The following is a 15,347-nucleotide window of genomic DNA, read 5'->3' on the forward strand; positions in this document are numbered from 1 at the left end:
TTGACCTGATGAACAACTTCTGGGTCCTAAAGACAAATGGACTGGCTTTGAGGAAAATCACATGGTAATTCTTCCTCCAGCTTCTTCCTGGAGAACCAGTTTGCTTCTTCCCTATATTTCAAGAAAGACACTCTTACTATTGTTAAGAATAATGTTCATCATTTTCTCCAGGCTCCGTATTCCTGGTACGAATCCTCAAGTTTCTCAGGATATCTTCAAAATACATTCAATGCTGTTTCTATTTAAATGACTAGGCTTTCCCTGAGTTAATATAATCTGTTGCTGCATATGTGAACATAAAGAGAAAAGTAATTTAGCAACATACGGGGATAGAAATTAAAAGAAGCATGTCATAATTAGGAAAATAAGCAAAGATCCCCACTGCACATCAGATTCATTGTGTTATCATACATGGAAAACTTTGCAATATATGTGTTTTCATCCCCTCTTCAGATCCTCTCTTTTTAATGTAAACTTGTTCAACCATTCTGGGGAGCAGTGTGGATAAAAAAAATTGAACATAGACCTACTCTATGATCCAGCAATTCCACTTCTGGATATTTGTCCAGAAGATTATAAACCAAAGTACAGGAAAGCCACCAGCAGAACCATGGTTACTGTAGCACAATTCGCCAGAGCCAAGGTATGGAATCCACCCAGATACCTCTCAGTGGATGAATGGATCAAGAAAATGTGGCACATATACACAATGGAATTTTAGTCATCCATTAGAAAGAATGATATTGTATCATTTGTAAAGAAATGGGAAGGCCTGGAAAACATGATGTTAAGCGAAGTAAATCAGGCCCAGGGAGACAAATGACACATGTTTTCCCTTATAAGTACAGCTAGATTTAGCTCACAAACTTGTAAGTAAATATGTTGGGAGATATACAAATGTACTAACTGAGATGTAGTAGATTCGAGGGAGATCTCAAATAGTGTTATTCCTTAGAAAAGCAAGATCAAAGTTCAGGGAGCTGGTACTGGGAAGAGGTGGGACGAGGTCAAGGAGAAAGGGGTAGACCAATTAAGAAGAAGGAGGGAAGAGGTAAATAGGGAAGGGATGGGTGAGAATGTTGAAAGAGGTTACATTAATCAAGGCATATTGTATTCATAAACTGCTTTGTTAAATAGCAACTCCTTTGTACATCTACTTAGAGATGATAATTTTTTTAAAGGAAGCAAAGAATCTTTGGAACAAAAATTGTTTCCTAAATCAGAGGAAAAAAAAAATTTTTTTTAATCTGAGAATCTGAGAAGTAACCTGTATGATTAAGAGGACTTTGTCTTTAGTCACTGGCAGAGCCAAAATCATTAGACTCCATTCAATGCTCTCTTGTAAGGCTGTCTCCTCAGCTAGGGCTCATCAACACACTGCCTAACACCAACAATTCACAAGATAAAAGAAGTATAGAGAAGAATGTAAATTAGACTAGCCAGAAGCCAGGTGCTGGTGGCTCATGCTTGTATTCCTAGCTACTCAGGAGACTGACATCAAAGATCCCAGTTCAATGCCAGCCCAGGCAGGAAAGTCAAGGAAACTCTTAGGTTCAATTAACCACCAGAAAACTAGAAGAGGAGCTGTGGCTCAAAGTGATGGAGTACCAGCCTTGAGCAAAAAAGTCAGGGACTGCCCAGGCCCTGAGTTCAAGCTTCAGAATCATAGGAAGGAAGGAAGGAAGGAAGGAAGAAGGAAGGAAGGAAGGAAGGAAGGAAGGAAGGAAGGAAGGAAGGAAGGAAGGAAGGACCAGTACTAAAATTTGTCCAAAATATTAAAGATACCTCAATTACAGTGACTCTTCTAGAATCCTGGAACTTGGAAACCAGAATGTTCTCCAGAATGTGATGCTTGATATCACAATATAGAGAATAACAGGGAAGGGGTGTGAAACTCCATCTCCAGTTCACCTAAAAAATAAATGAGGAGATATCCCATAAGAATCAGAGATACCTGACTCAAAACATTTATTTTTATTGAACAGAGGAGACCTCTGGTGGAAGAAAAATAGAACTTATATATTCTATATCCTGGGCTAAGATAAAAGCAAAGCACACTTTATAACAAGGGATGATTGTTTGATTTTTTTTCGTTTCATGGAAAAATGCTTTAAATTACTAACCAAGAGGAAAATGTAAATCAAAATCACAGAGAGATATTACATCCACTCAAGAAGAGAGAATTGATTTTTTTCTGGAGATTTTCAACATTCAACAGAAATAGAAAGATCTTACCATGAAATTGCTTTTTGTAATGCAATGTTATTTAAAACCCAATGAGATAAGCAATAATATTATCTCTATTTTAAGAGTCAGAAACTGAAACTGAGAAAAGTAACTTGTCAAAGCCACATAACAAAGATGATAAATGGGACTCCAGGAGTGTTCTCATGAGTTCTTATGTATATAACATCAGCTGTCTATGTATATGATCTCAGCCAGTAGAACATATAGAAAACAGAGTTTATGTAACATCAGCATAAAAAAGAACACAAAATTAAGCCACATAAAGAAAATGTAAGCAGTAAGCAACTAACAAATTAGCAGCATGAAACTAAATGCCTCACCTATGATTGTTAAAATTAAATTATTTTAATTCTACTATTAATAAGCAGAGTTATCAATGATGTTTTTACAAATAAAATGCAAAGTGTATGTTGCTCACATAGACCTAAACAAAATTACCCCCAAAGTATAAAACAATTTTTGCTAAAGCACTTCCATTAAAGGTAAAAATAAAATCATAACTCCTTCTCATCTACGGTGCCCTAGAAATCCTTACGAGTGATGGAAGAAATTTTTAAGAGTAATTTTTTTCATCCCTTTTATCTTGGCTTATGTTAAGATTCTTCCAGAAAACTTACTATCAACCAAGACTAAATGAAATGCCCCATCTCTACCCACTCACAGAGCAGAACCATGTACCTATTTCTGGTGGAAGTACTTAGCCCATTTATTACACTGGTTATCCCACCTTCTGTCTTTCTTGAGATTAAGAGCCATCTTTATCTTCTTATTTGAAGCCAATTACTGTAAAACTCTAATTTGACTATATAGAAATATGCACATCCCGGCACACAGCTTCTGTTTGAGATGGAACCTATTTGCCTTTCTAGCCATGTCCCTCCCACTCTTCTTCTTTTCTACCTTCTATTTTCCTAGGTTCCACTAATGTTCAGTATCATGAATAAGTGGTTAAAATAATGAATGAGTGAGTGGGTGGGTGAGGGAACAAAATAACAGTACAATTACATATGTGAGAGGATGCACATGGACTTACAAAACCTACACAGAACCAAAAATGTACGTGCTTAAAGACTTTCAGAATTGGGCTGGGAATATGGCCTAGTGGCAAGAGTGCTTGCCTCATATACATGAAGCCCTGGGTTCGATTCCCCAGCACCACATATATAGAAAACGGCCAGAAGTGGCGCTGTGGCTCAAGGGGCAGAGTGCTAGCCTTGAGCAAAAAGAAGCCAGGGACAGTGCTCAGGCCCTGAGTCCAAGCCCAGGACTGGCCAAAAAAACAAAACAAAACAAAAAAAGACTTTCAGAATTAAGTATCTTGAACTTGCCTTTCATCTGTGCCTCCCATTTGTACCATACTGAACAAGTTGTTTGATCTCTCTTATATTTCTTCATAAATTCATAGAGGTGGTATTAAAAAAAAGGTTCTCAGTCTAGTGCCTGCAAATTGTTGCTATTAATCAATGGCAATTATTTACATAGTATATTATGTAATATAATTATTAAAACACGCACACAAATACACTCAGATGGTGGGAAACCCCAAATGATAAGGAGGGTAAGTCACACAGAAAGCTAAGAGTCACAATCCATTCTAGATCAAATCTCTCAGATCCTCCTGTCAATGTTGTCAAATTATATTCTCCATATTATCCTTTTTCCCCACTTAATCAAATTCTATAAGACTTTAAAATCTAAGCAGCAGAATGATAAAGGACATAACAATGATCAAGATGTATTGTACTCAAAAACTGATATGTTGAATTGTAACTCCTTTATACAGCCACTTAAAGATAATAAAATAAATACATGTATTAATTTTTTCAATAAAATAAAATCTTGGCCCCGGAGCTTCAGGCTTCATTTCACAAGGAAACTGGACTAAGTCCACTCCTGGATTCTCTTAGTCTTTCCTTGACCTCTTAATTCCCATTATGGGTTAACCTCCTCCAGAACTTGAACTCTATCCTCAGCTTCCCAATCCTACCTGCTTTGTGCAAACCCAAACACTCACCAAGCCTCAGACCCTTGACGGGAGCTGAGATATGAAGAGAAATAGCACCCTTGAGAGGAAGTCTTCTTATTTCCCCTCCCTGAACCTTCAGAGAGAGCACTCAGCGTACAGGCCCCTGAGGGACTAGAGCCCTGAACTCAGCCAGTGAACTGTGGATTACACATGAGGCCCTTCCCAGCAGTCTAGTCACTGAGGCTCTGTGGTCCCAAAGGCTGAGGTAGACTAGGTTATGTTGCAGGCTGCTGTCTTCCACAGCAGGTAGAGAGAGGAGTCCCTGGGGTCTTTCAGAATGGCAAGTGTTCTTCTCATTGCTGTGAGAATAATCTACAGGGAAATTTTTGTGTGCTTGCGTGTGTGTTTGAATGAATTTGTATTTCTCTGTGCCTAATATGTGGTATCATAATTTTTCTGGAATTACATCACCATATAGAAAGGAAAAAATATATTATTGAATTTCTGAATCTTAAAAAAACACTTGTTCATTCATGGTACCATCAAAAACTCAGGTCAAGGCAGAATAATTTCATTGAAATTGGTCCTAAGTTAAGACCACTAATTCAGTACACCCGTTTCGAAGTCTATTTTCAGACTAAATCTATGATTCGACAGTAGTTTTGTCATCAGAAAAACCATATCACATCACAAGCATGGTTAAGAGCAAAAAGTAGAAAGAATCAAGTCTGACTAAATGCCCTAAATTCCATTTTTGGGGGAGGAACTGGTCCATATTTCCTATCCATGTCTCATTTATTTATATATGTGGAGCTGATAGTTTGGTATGTACACATATATAGGGTCCCTCTATATACAGGGATCCTACAGTCAGGTGATAAAACACCAGAAAAAGAAAGAGCTCAGTCCTCATAAATAGCAAGTGTACTGGTTTTTTAAAATACATTCACAAAACTTCAAGGTCTAAGAGTTGGAGCTGAATTCTTTCCCTTTGAAGGTAGGCTGGACATAATAGACAAACAGAATGCCAGGTCAGGGCAGGGCAGTGCAAAGCTTCTGAGATTAGACCTCTGAAGACATGAAAACTCCTCTTTTCTATTGAAGTTTCCCAGTCTGTGTGAAGTCTGTGGAGACATGTCTAGGGAGGACATGTCGATTCTTGCTCACGTGAGCACTATCTTGGAAGCAAACTGTCTAGTCCTAGTCAAACCCTCAGATACTTGCAACCCCATCATTTCCTCATTGCAGGTTCATGCCAGAACAATGAAGCTGAGGCTACATGTGATAATATATGCTTAGTGTTGAGTAAAACTGCTGTTTAAAGAATACACACACACACACACACACACACACACGTGTGTGTAGGCAGGCCTAGGGGCAGGCCCAACAAGTTCAAGACCCTGAGTTCAAACAGTAATACTGAAAGTAAAAAAAAAAAAGAATGTTCAGCACAGCCAGAGGCTGGTGACTTACACCTCTGTTGAATTGTTGTTCGCATAAGAGTTGATGAGACTCCATCTCCAAAAACAAAAGGGAAAAACTGGGCTAAAAGTGTAGCTTGGGGCTGGGACTACGGCCTAGTGGTAAAGTGCTAGTCTCATATACATGAAGCCCTGGGTTCGATTCCCCAGCACCACATATATAGAAAACAGCCAGAAGTGGCACTGTGGCTCAAGTGGCAGAGTGCTAGCCTTGAGCAAAAAGAAGCCAGGGACAGTTCTCAGGCCCTGAGTCCAAGCCCCAGGACTGGCAAGATAAATAAATAAATAAATTTAAATAAATAAATAAAATGAATAATTAAATAAAAGTGTAGCTCAAGTGGAAGCAAGGAAGCAAGCCAAATGACCAAGTGCAATGACCTGAGTTTGAACCCTGATACCAGCAGAAATAAGTCAAGCATGGTGTTGTGCACTGTTAATTGCAACATATTAAGATAGGAATATTGGGAGTTCAAAGCCAGCCTGAGCTATAGAGTAACACCTTATCTCAAAGAAGGTCTGCGCTTGCTAGCAATAGCTCTACCACTTTAGCCCCATTCCCTTTTGCTTTAGTTTATTTTTAAGATAGGGCACTGTGGCTTTTTTCCCCCTTAAACAGTTAATCCTCTAGTGTAGCAGGTGCGTTCCATCATGCCTCGTTCCTTATTGTTTACTTTTTAAAGTGAATAATGATAAATTGCCTCAGATTTTCTTCATGTATTCAGGATAGAACTGATACAGTGAATATTTAGAACTCACTGTAGCTCAATGTAAACTTCAGTACATAGTTTTTTCTTCCATTACATTCAACTCTACAATTCTTGGTGGCTGCTTCTCCTATTCCCCTAGACCTGTCCCTCTCAGGATCCCCTTTTATCTTCCCATGTTCTGTCCTCTCCGGCAGTCACGTGAATCCATACACATTTAAAAGCTAAATAGATTACAATAAAACAACCTGTCCACACCTCCACCCAACAATATTACCACACTTTACAATATTAAGGATCACTGGGGGAAAATATTAACCACAAGGGCATAAAAATCAGTGTTCAAAAGTCTGGAGGCCTGGATCAGATGGTAGAACACCAACCTGTGAGCAAATGTACCTGACCCTTCAGATTCTAGAGGGAACACCTGTGTGGAGGTCCAGTGGGAATCTGAGGATCTAAGGGACTCAGTTCAAAGCCAGCCTGAGTAGAAAAGGCCGCCAGACTCAGTTTCCAAAATAATCAGCAAAAGAGGGAAAGATTTGAAGAGGTGCACAGTGAAAAGTTTAGACTGTGTTCTAAGCAAAATGATAATTGCTGAGTGATTTTAATCATGAATTGATCCAAGCGGGAGTCCATAGTATCAATTTCACTTCTGAGGAAATTAAAACAGAATGAAAGCACAACAAGAAACTGGGTATCAGTACTTCATGCCTGTAATCCTAGCTACTAGGGAGGCTGAGTCTAAGAATCTCAGTTCAGAGGCAGCCCAGGCAGACAAAGCTGGGAGACCCTTATCTCCAATTAGCCAGCAAGAAGCCAGAAGTGAGGCTGGGAATGTGGCCTAGTGGTAGAGTGCTTGCCTTGCATGCACAAAGCCCTGGGTTCGATTCCTCAGCACCGCATATGTAGAAAAAGCCAGGAGTAGTACTGTGGCTCAAGTGGTAGAATGCTAACCTTGAGCAAAAAGAAGCCAAGGACAGTGCTCAGGCCCTGAGGTCAAGCCCCAGGATGGGCAAAACAAAACAAAGCAAAACAACTCTAAAGTCTGGCCCAGTAGTGGAAGTCATTATAAATATAGGAGATGCTAAAACAGATTGATACTATTTCCTGTACTATTCCCCGTTTCCTGAATACAAGCTCTATTTCTAGTGTTCTGGTTTCCTTCTTAAAAATTTAAGTGAATTCTGCTAAGCATTAACATTTAATCTACAGTCATATTCACATTATTTGTCTCAATTGGCTCAATAACATTGTGTTCTCTCTCTCTCCCCCACCCTCACCCTCAACCACAATATGACACTATGAATCCTCCATTAATTATGCTAAGTAGGATTATTTATTTGTCTCTGGGCTCCACAATACTTTATATCAGTTGTTGTACTGTAATTACAGTTAGTCTACTGACCTCAGAAGCTGAAAATATCAAAATTAAGCTTTACCATGTGTTTGTATGAATAAGGCAAGCAATAATTCCTTTGCATCATTCCCTTTAGGACCCATATTCTTATTCTCTCAAGAGATTCTTAGGGGTTTTGAAGAGGCACAGAGAATACTAATCCTGAAAATGAAACATGGGTTTGAAAAAAAGACCTTACAAAAGTGATCATTTTTTTTTTAAGTCCAGGCAGAAAATACTGCAGGAAGATCAATGAAAAGAAAAGAAAAAAGTCAGGATGAAGGCATAGAAGAGAAGTAGCATGTGAACAGAGAACAAAAAACAGTTAATGAAAACTTCCAGGTCAAGAGCCTCTGAGAGCACAGCTCCTCCCATCTCAAACATCCAACACTTCAATCAATAAATTTCTATTTGACTCTATGCCAAATCTGTACCTATTTGCCTTCAATGTTTGGGCATAGTGGCAGCGGGTGGGGGATGAGTGGAACTGAGAAAGGGAAGAATACAGAGGCAGGAGAAACGTTGATCCCAAGGGAGGAGAGGGAATAAACACTGGGTGGTAAGACCTGGGATTGCATTCTGTATATTAAGGAAGATTGAAGCATGAGGTATTGAACTGAAAACCTGATTGTGAGAAGGTGGCATCAGGGAGGTAAGTCTGGGTGATTTGTAGGATAAAGAAGAGGTATTATTCAGAAGAGGATAAGAAAACTAGACCCCTCTGTGACAGTGTTCACAGAGGGGCAGAGATCTGAAGAGAGTAGATAGCATTGTGGTTTTCTGAGGGGTGGGCTGGGAGAAAACTAGAGAGCCACTTTTTAGGTGATAAAAGTATAGTGAATATTCGATTCTTGGTGCCTAAAGGGGGGATCATGAATCACAAATGGTACACAGGTCTTGGTGCGTTAGGAGGACCATAAATCATGAATTGTACACGGACTCTGTTCTTCGACACTGAGGAATGATGGAAGGAAAACTAAACGATTGTGTATCAGGAAACATATGAAGGATGTCTACGTTAACTTACGGATGAAGCCGCCAGGTAAAGGATGGAGCTGTAGACTGGGATGATTTCTCTAGTAGAATGAAAGATGAAAGTGGAAAGCCAGAGGCCAGGGAAAACAGGAAGAAAAGAATACACGCTTGTTGGTCTGAACTTCTTTATGCAGAGATAAACTTAATTACTCTACTGGAATTTCAAAGAAAGGAGAGGTCTGAAGTCAACATGTATTGATTAAGAAACCAGCCAAAGGGGGGAAAAAAGAGTCAAAGGATGACAAGGAGATTCCAGTGAAAACTGCCTGCATTTGAAATAAATCAGATAGACTCATTTATCAAACAAAAATCTACTGCTTCCAGGATGGAAATAAGGAACAGGGGCTACATTGTCAGATGGGAAATGTGGTAAGTATTAGTCAAGTTTCCAACCAAGGTGCTCAGTATAGCAGAGTTGAAGCCAAGGGAAAGTGCATGAAACCTGCATGCATGTACTCCTGGAACTTGAAATGCTCATCCTTTGCTCCAAATCTGTCTTGAGAGATGTTTAGTTGGAGAGACAATGCGAGGGAGACATTCCAGTAAGGACAGAGGGAAGACTGCAGACAAGAGGACTCTGGGCCATAGAAGCCATGGAAGTCAGGAAGAAAGTGCTACAGGATACGTAACTTCAAGCAGGTTGCTAGAGTTGTTTGGTAGTATTAAAATCTGGAAATGGGGATGGGTACCTGAAGTACAGTATGACTCACAGGGACAAAGAGAGAGCGAGCCCAGGATGCCCTGAGTTTCACTATCAGGAGGGAGAGCCCACACTGAGCTGTATCCCTTTGTATTGTGGGCTAAGAAGGGTGCAGGTAGTTGAGAAGGAGCCTAGGATGAGGGATGCTGTGGAAGGACTAAAGAAGATGGCAGGAAAGCAGAAGATCTAGGGTCATAAACCTGTGGTTTCTGTAGCATTGGTGTGTGTTCTCACCTGTGGGAAGGAGCATGGCAGATGGAGTGGGATGGTACCGACTCTCTCATGGTTTGAACATTCATAAGTACAAAGTCTATTCCAGACATAAGCAAAGAAGACATAGTCTCAAGGAGCTCACACATACTGCAGCTGAAAACAGCAGTGTGACCAGGAGACAAAGGGACAAAAAAGAAGGCAGAGGGGAGAGAGAAAGGTAGGGGCATACAGGCATACTGTAAAACAGAAGTATAATTTAATTCAACTTAGGGGATTAGAAAACTATTTCTGTATAAGAAATCCATGTTGTCCATATTAAGGAAGATAATAGAAGTGGAGGACAACGAATAATTAAAAGACATTAGAGAAAGAACAAGAAGTTTCCATGACATATATGTTTGGGTAGAGAAGTTAGTTGGTGTTGGATTATAGACTGGGTCTTCCACATAACAGGGGATTATTGCTGATAAAAGAATAGGCGGGAGACCAGACAGACCATGAACCAAGGCCAGACTAGACAAAAGTTAGCAAGACACCTTCTTAACAGAAAAGGTTAGGTGTGGTTGTGAAAGCTGACATCCCAATGACAATGGGAAGGATAAATAGGAGGACCACAATCCAGCCTGGAACCAGAGCACAAAATGCTGAAGGTCTGGTTCAAGTAGTAGAGCTTCTGTTTACTGAGTTGAATCTCCTCCACTACCACCAGCAAAAAGAAAAAAAGAAAAGAAAAATATAAGTGTGGAAATTATTCTTGAAGATAGATAGATAGATAGATAGATAGATAGATAGATAGATTAGATAGATGTATATGTGCTGGTATATGGGTAAGTATGCATGTGGCATGTGTGTTTGTGTGTTGTAAGTCAAATCTGGTTTCAAAACAAGAAATAAGGATGCATTTCAGTGTAGAAGAATGTGCAAGGCCCTAGATTAAATCTACCACAGTGTAAAAAAATAATTTTTAAAAATTAAGGAAGTTTTCTTTATGTTTTGATAAAATAAAAAGTATTCCAACTATGACAAAGCAAGCATTGAAAAGCCAGAGGGACACTGATGTGGTCTTCTCTTTGACCAGAGAAAGGTCAGAGGGGAGTATAAGTACAAAGATTAAATCTCTTACAGAAGGGGGAGTACTGTGTGGAATTGGGTGCTGGTGGTCTCAAAGTCTCAGGCAGGAGAAAACTGTAACTAAGAGAGAAACAGGATTTGGGGAACAATAAGAATAATATAGTCACTGTGATAATGAGTTAATAGGACCAAGGGAGGCTCAGGTAGCCTAGTATACAATAAAGCCCACAGCAGCGCTGTGTGGTTACAGCATCTAGGCTGGAGATGAACACTTCTTTGTTTTGGTTTGGTTTTTTTGCCTGTCCTGGACCTTGGACTTAGGGCCTGAGCACTGTCCCTGGCTTCTTTTTGCTCAAGGTTAGCACTCTACCACTCGAGCCACAGCACCACTTCTGGCCATTTTCTATATATGTGGTGCTGGGGAATCAAACCCAGGGCTTCATGTATACGAGGCGAGCACTCTTGCCACTAGGCCATATTTCCAGCCTGAGATGAACGCTTCTTGAACTTAGTTAGGAGCATTTTCAGGAAGAATGCAGCAGAAATCCAGTGAGGACATCAGGGATCCTGGCAGAACTGAGGACAGTCAGATCAGATAAGGTGGAAGTAGGACTGTCCTTACACATGGTTTGCAAACTTTGGCATGTGTCACAGTCACCTGAGGGGCTCACTAAATCACAGATTCAGTACATCTGAAGCCCACCTCTTCCAGTTCACTGTGTCTGCAATAGAGAGAGCTCAAGAACTCCTGATGACCCTGAAGATAGTTCAGAAACCTGGCCTTCCAAGCTCCTTCCGGCTCTGAAGCGCCACATTTCAAGCACACACATGACACCACCTCAATTAATGGCTTCAATAGACAAAATTAATTTACTAGATGAATAGCACAACGACTACATTGTTGTAAAGGTGAGAAAAATGGTTACTCAGAGGAGACAATCAACACAAATAGAGTAAATCTCTAGGGGGGGGGGGTGGTTTAGAAAGTTCTCCAAGGTCATTCCTAACTATCAGACCAGCCTTAAATTCCTCCATACTCATCCCTTCATCTCCGCCTGGGGCCAGGGGTGGGGGTGGGCAGGGAGCAGGAATGGTTTACAGTCTGCTCCAATCCTCCTCTTCCACAAAGTTTGCTAAGCAGGAGCAACTGATTTTAGGCATGGGACTGTAGTTCTATGAACTGAACCTGGGCTTTTGCAGAGCTTATTATAGTTCATCACTAAACCACATAACAACCTCAAGAAGCTGTTTTTGGTTTTTATTTTTGTGCTATTCTAAGTCTTGCACTCAGAGCCTGGACTCTGTCCCTGACCTGTTTTGCTCAAGGCTAGTGCTCTACCATTTGAGCTGTAGCTCCACTTCCGGTTTGTTGGTGGTTACTTGGAGATAAGAGTCTCTCCTAGACTTTCTTGCCCCGGCTAGCATTGAACCACAGTCCTTAGATCTCAGCCTTCTGAGTAGCTAGGATTACAGGCATGGGCCACCAGAACCCGGTCATTTTCAGCTTTTTTGGTAGTTCAGCAATAGTTTTTGATAGTTTAGTTCCAAGAAGACCACCGAGATTCAGACACTCCGAAATGTAAAAGCAAGGCAAGGTTTTATTTAACGAGCTGCCAACTCGGGCCTCGTCCTACCCACAGACACAGCGGAGGTTAGGAGGAAGCACCGAGCTGTGATTACACAGGGCTTATAAAGGCAAAGAACAAGGTTAAAACAATCAGCTGTGCAAGCGAGATTAGAACACAGATACAAATCTGATTGGCTCAGGGTTCGATTCTAAAATGGGGTTCACGTGGTGGGGCCTGACTTCAAAGTCTGGCACCTCAGTAGTTCAGGTAGAATTACAGATGTGAGACCCTGAAGCCAGGCCAAGAAGTTGATTTTTGATGTTCTATAAGTCTCTGCTTCTCAGAAACTGTGACAGTCAGTTGAGTCTGCAATTTTTATGAGCTCTGTGTAAGGTCTGTCTCTGGAAGTCTCCATGTAGATGCCCCCACCTCATTAAGTCTCTACCCAGTTACCTGGGTAACCGGAATGTCTGGAGGCAGTTACCTCCCCTTTCCCTAAGGTCACATCCTAATCCACCTGGCCACACCCCTTGCCCCTGCCCTAGATATAAGGCAGGGTTGGGTGGGGGTCGACCTTCTCTCCCTTCTCTCCTTTCTCTCTGGCTATGGATTATCTCAGCCACAGGCCAGCAGTTCGGTAATAAACTTTCTCTCCTGCCTGAATACCACTTGGCGGTCTCCTTTACCGGCTACCTACTTTAGCCTAACACTCTGTAGTGTTCTGAAAATCTTACAACCGTATAAAGAGTTATGAGTAAGATCTAGTTACTGGTAGCTCACTCTTGTAGTCCTAGCTACTCAAAAGCCTAAGATCTAAGGGCAGGTCTAAATCAGTAGGAGCAGAAAAGTCCCTAAGACTCTTATCTCCAATGAACCAGCAAAAAGCTAGATGTGGAGGTGTGGTTCATGTGGTAGAGCACCAACCTTGAATGGAAAAAAGCTAACAGATAGTGCCCAGGCCCTGAGTTCAAGCCCTAGTATCAGCATACAGACAAAAAAAAAAAAAAAGTTCCTGAAAAATACAAACTGATGCAATCTGTGGAAAGGGGCTGTCTACGCACTTTGGACAATCTGTATACTTTATGCAGAACCCTCACCTGTGAGTATGTGTAAATCTTATGGTGTGTTCATTTTGTTTGTTTTTTGCCACTCCGGGAGCTTGAACTCAGGGCCTGAGCACTGTCCCTGGCTTCTTTTTGTTTGTTTTGTTTTTGTTGCCAGTCCTGGGGTGTGGACTCAGGGCCTGAGCACTGTCCCGGGCTTCTTTTTGCTCAAGGCTGGTACTCTACTTCTTGAGCCACAGCGCCACTTCCGGCTTTTTTCTATATATGTGGTGCTGAGGAATCGAACCCAGGGCTTCATGTATACGAGGCAAGCACTTTACCACTAGGCCATATTCCCAGCCCCTCCCCCCCACCCCTCCACCCTCCCACCCCGCTTCTTTTTGCTCAAGGTTAGCACTTGAGCCACAGCACCACTTCTGACCTTTTCTATATATGTGGTGCTAAGGAATGGAACCCAGGGCTTTATGTATACAAGGCAAGCACTCCTGCCACTAGGCCATATTCCCAGCCCCAAATCTTATGGTGTGTTTGCAAGCCGTACACTGTTAGTATGTTTATATTTGAAATCTGAAGCCATTTTGCCCCTGTGACAAGGGTTACTCAGAAAACCATGCCTATCTTATCTGCTCACAGCATAATGACTGGGAACAACTCTGACACCCGCACGGCTGGCTGCCTCCTCACCGGCATCCCGGGGCTGGAGCACTTACACACCTGGCTGTCCATCCCCTTCTGCACCATGTACATAGCCGCCCTGGTAGGCAACAGCATTCTGATTTGCATCATCATCTCCCAGCCAAGCCTGCATGAACCTATGTACACCTTCCTGTCCATGCTGGCCAGTGCTGATGTCTTGCTCTCCACTTCTACCATGCCCAAGACGCTGGCCAACTTCTGGTTAGGGTCTCGCCACATTTCCTTCGATGGCTGCCTCACCCAGATGTTCTTCATCCACTTCCTCTTCGTGGCTGACTCTGCTGTCCTGCTAGCTATGGCCTTTGACCGCTATGTGGCCATCTGCTCCCCTCTGCGATACGCCACCATCCTCACAAGGAAGGTCATTGGGAAGATCGCCACAGCCGCCCTTACCCGCAGCTTCATTATCATGTTTCCGTCCATCTTTCTCCTCAAGCGCCTGCACTACTGTCATGTCAATGTCATTGCACACACCTTTTGTGAGCACATGGGCATTGCCCGGCTGTCCTGCTCAGATATTTCCATCAATGTCTGGTATGGACTGGCAGCTGCTCTTCTCTCCACCGGCCTGGACATCATTCTCATTGCCGTTTCTTACGTTCACATCCTCTGTGCTGTCTTCCGCCTCTCGTCTCGAGAAGCCCGGGCCAAGGCCCTGAGCACTTGTGGCTCCCATGTCTGTGTCATCCTGCTCTTCTATGTCCCCGCCCTCTTCTCTGTCTTTGCCTACAGGTTTGGTGGGAACCACATTCCACACTACGTCCATATCCTGCTGGCCAACCTCTATGTGGTTATCCCGCCTATGCTCAATCCTATTATTTATGGTGTGAGGACCAAGCAAATTTTGGAAGGGGCTAAGCAGATGTTTGCAAATCGGGCCAAAGAATTTAAATAACGTAATCCTCTTTAAATATTTTGTTGTTGTTGTTGTCCCTGAACTCAGGGATTTGCATTCTCTGTTGGCTTTTTCACTCAAGGCTAGCCCTCTACCACTTGAGCCACAGCTCTACTTTTGGCTTTTTTTTTTTTCTTCAGTATTTGGAAATAAAAGTCTCACAGACATTTTCTGCCCTGGCTGGCTTTGAACCAAGATCCTCAGATCTCAGCCTTCTGAGTAGCTAGGACTACAGATGGGAACCACCAGTGCCTGGTTTTCCTCTTCTAAATTTACCTTTACCTCCTGACACACTCCTTGCTACATTT

General features: G+C 41.9%; 1 protein-coding gene across 1 annotated transcript; it reads left to right on the plus strand.

Moving 5' to 3' along the window:
• The first annotated feature begins 14,073 nt into the window (after positions 1-14,073).
• Positions 14,074-15,039, plus strand: LOC125361598 (olfactory receptor 52B6). Its single transcript, XM_048360153.1, has one exon. The coding sequence runs from the start codon at positions 14,086-14,088 to the stop codon at positions 15,037-15,039; it is 954 nt and encodes a 317-aa protein (XP_048216110.1). The 5' UTR covers positions 14,074-14,085.
• The last annotated feature ends 308 nt before the right edge of the window (positions 15,040-15,347 follow it).

Source organism: Perognathus longimembris, chromosome 13, assembly GCF_023159225.1.
Source record: "Perognathus longimembris pacificus isolate PPM17 chromosome 13, ASM2315922v1, whole genome shotgun sequence".
Classification (NCBI taxonomy): domain Eukaryota; kingdom Metazoa; phylum Chordata; class Mammalia; order Rodentia; family Heteromyidae; genus Perognathus; species Perognathus longimembris.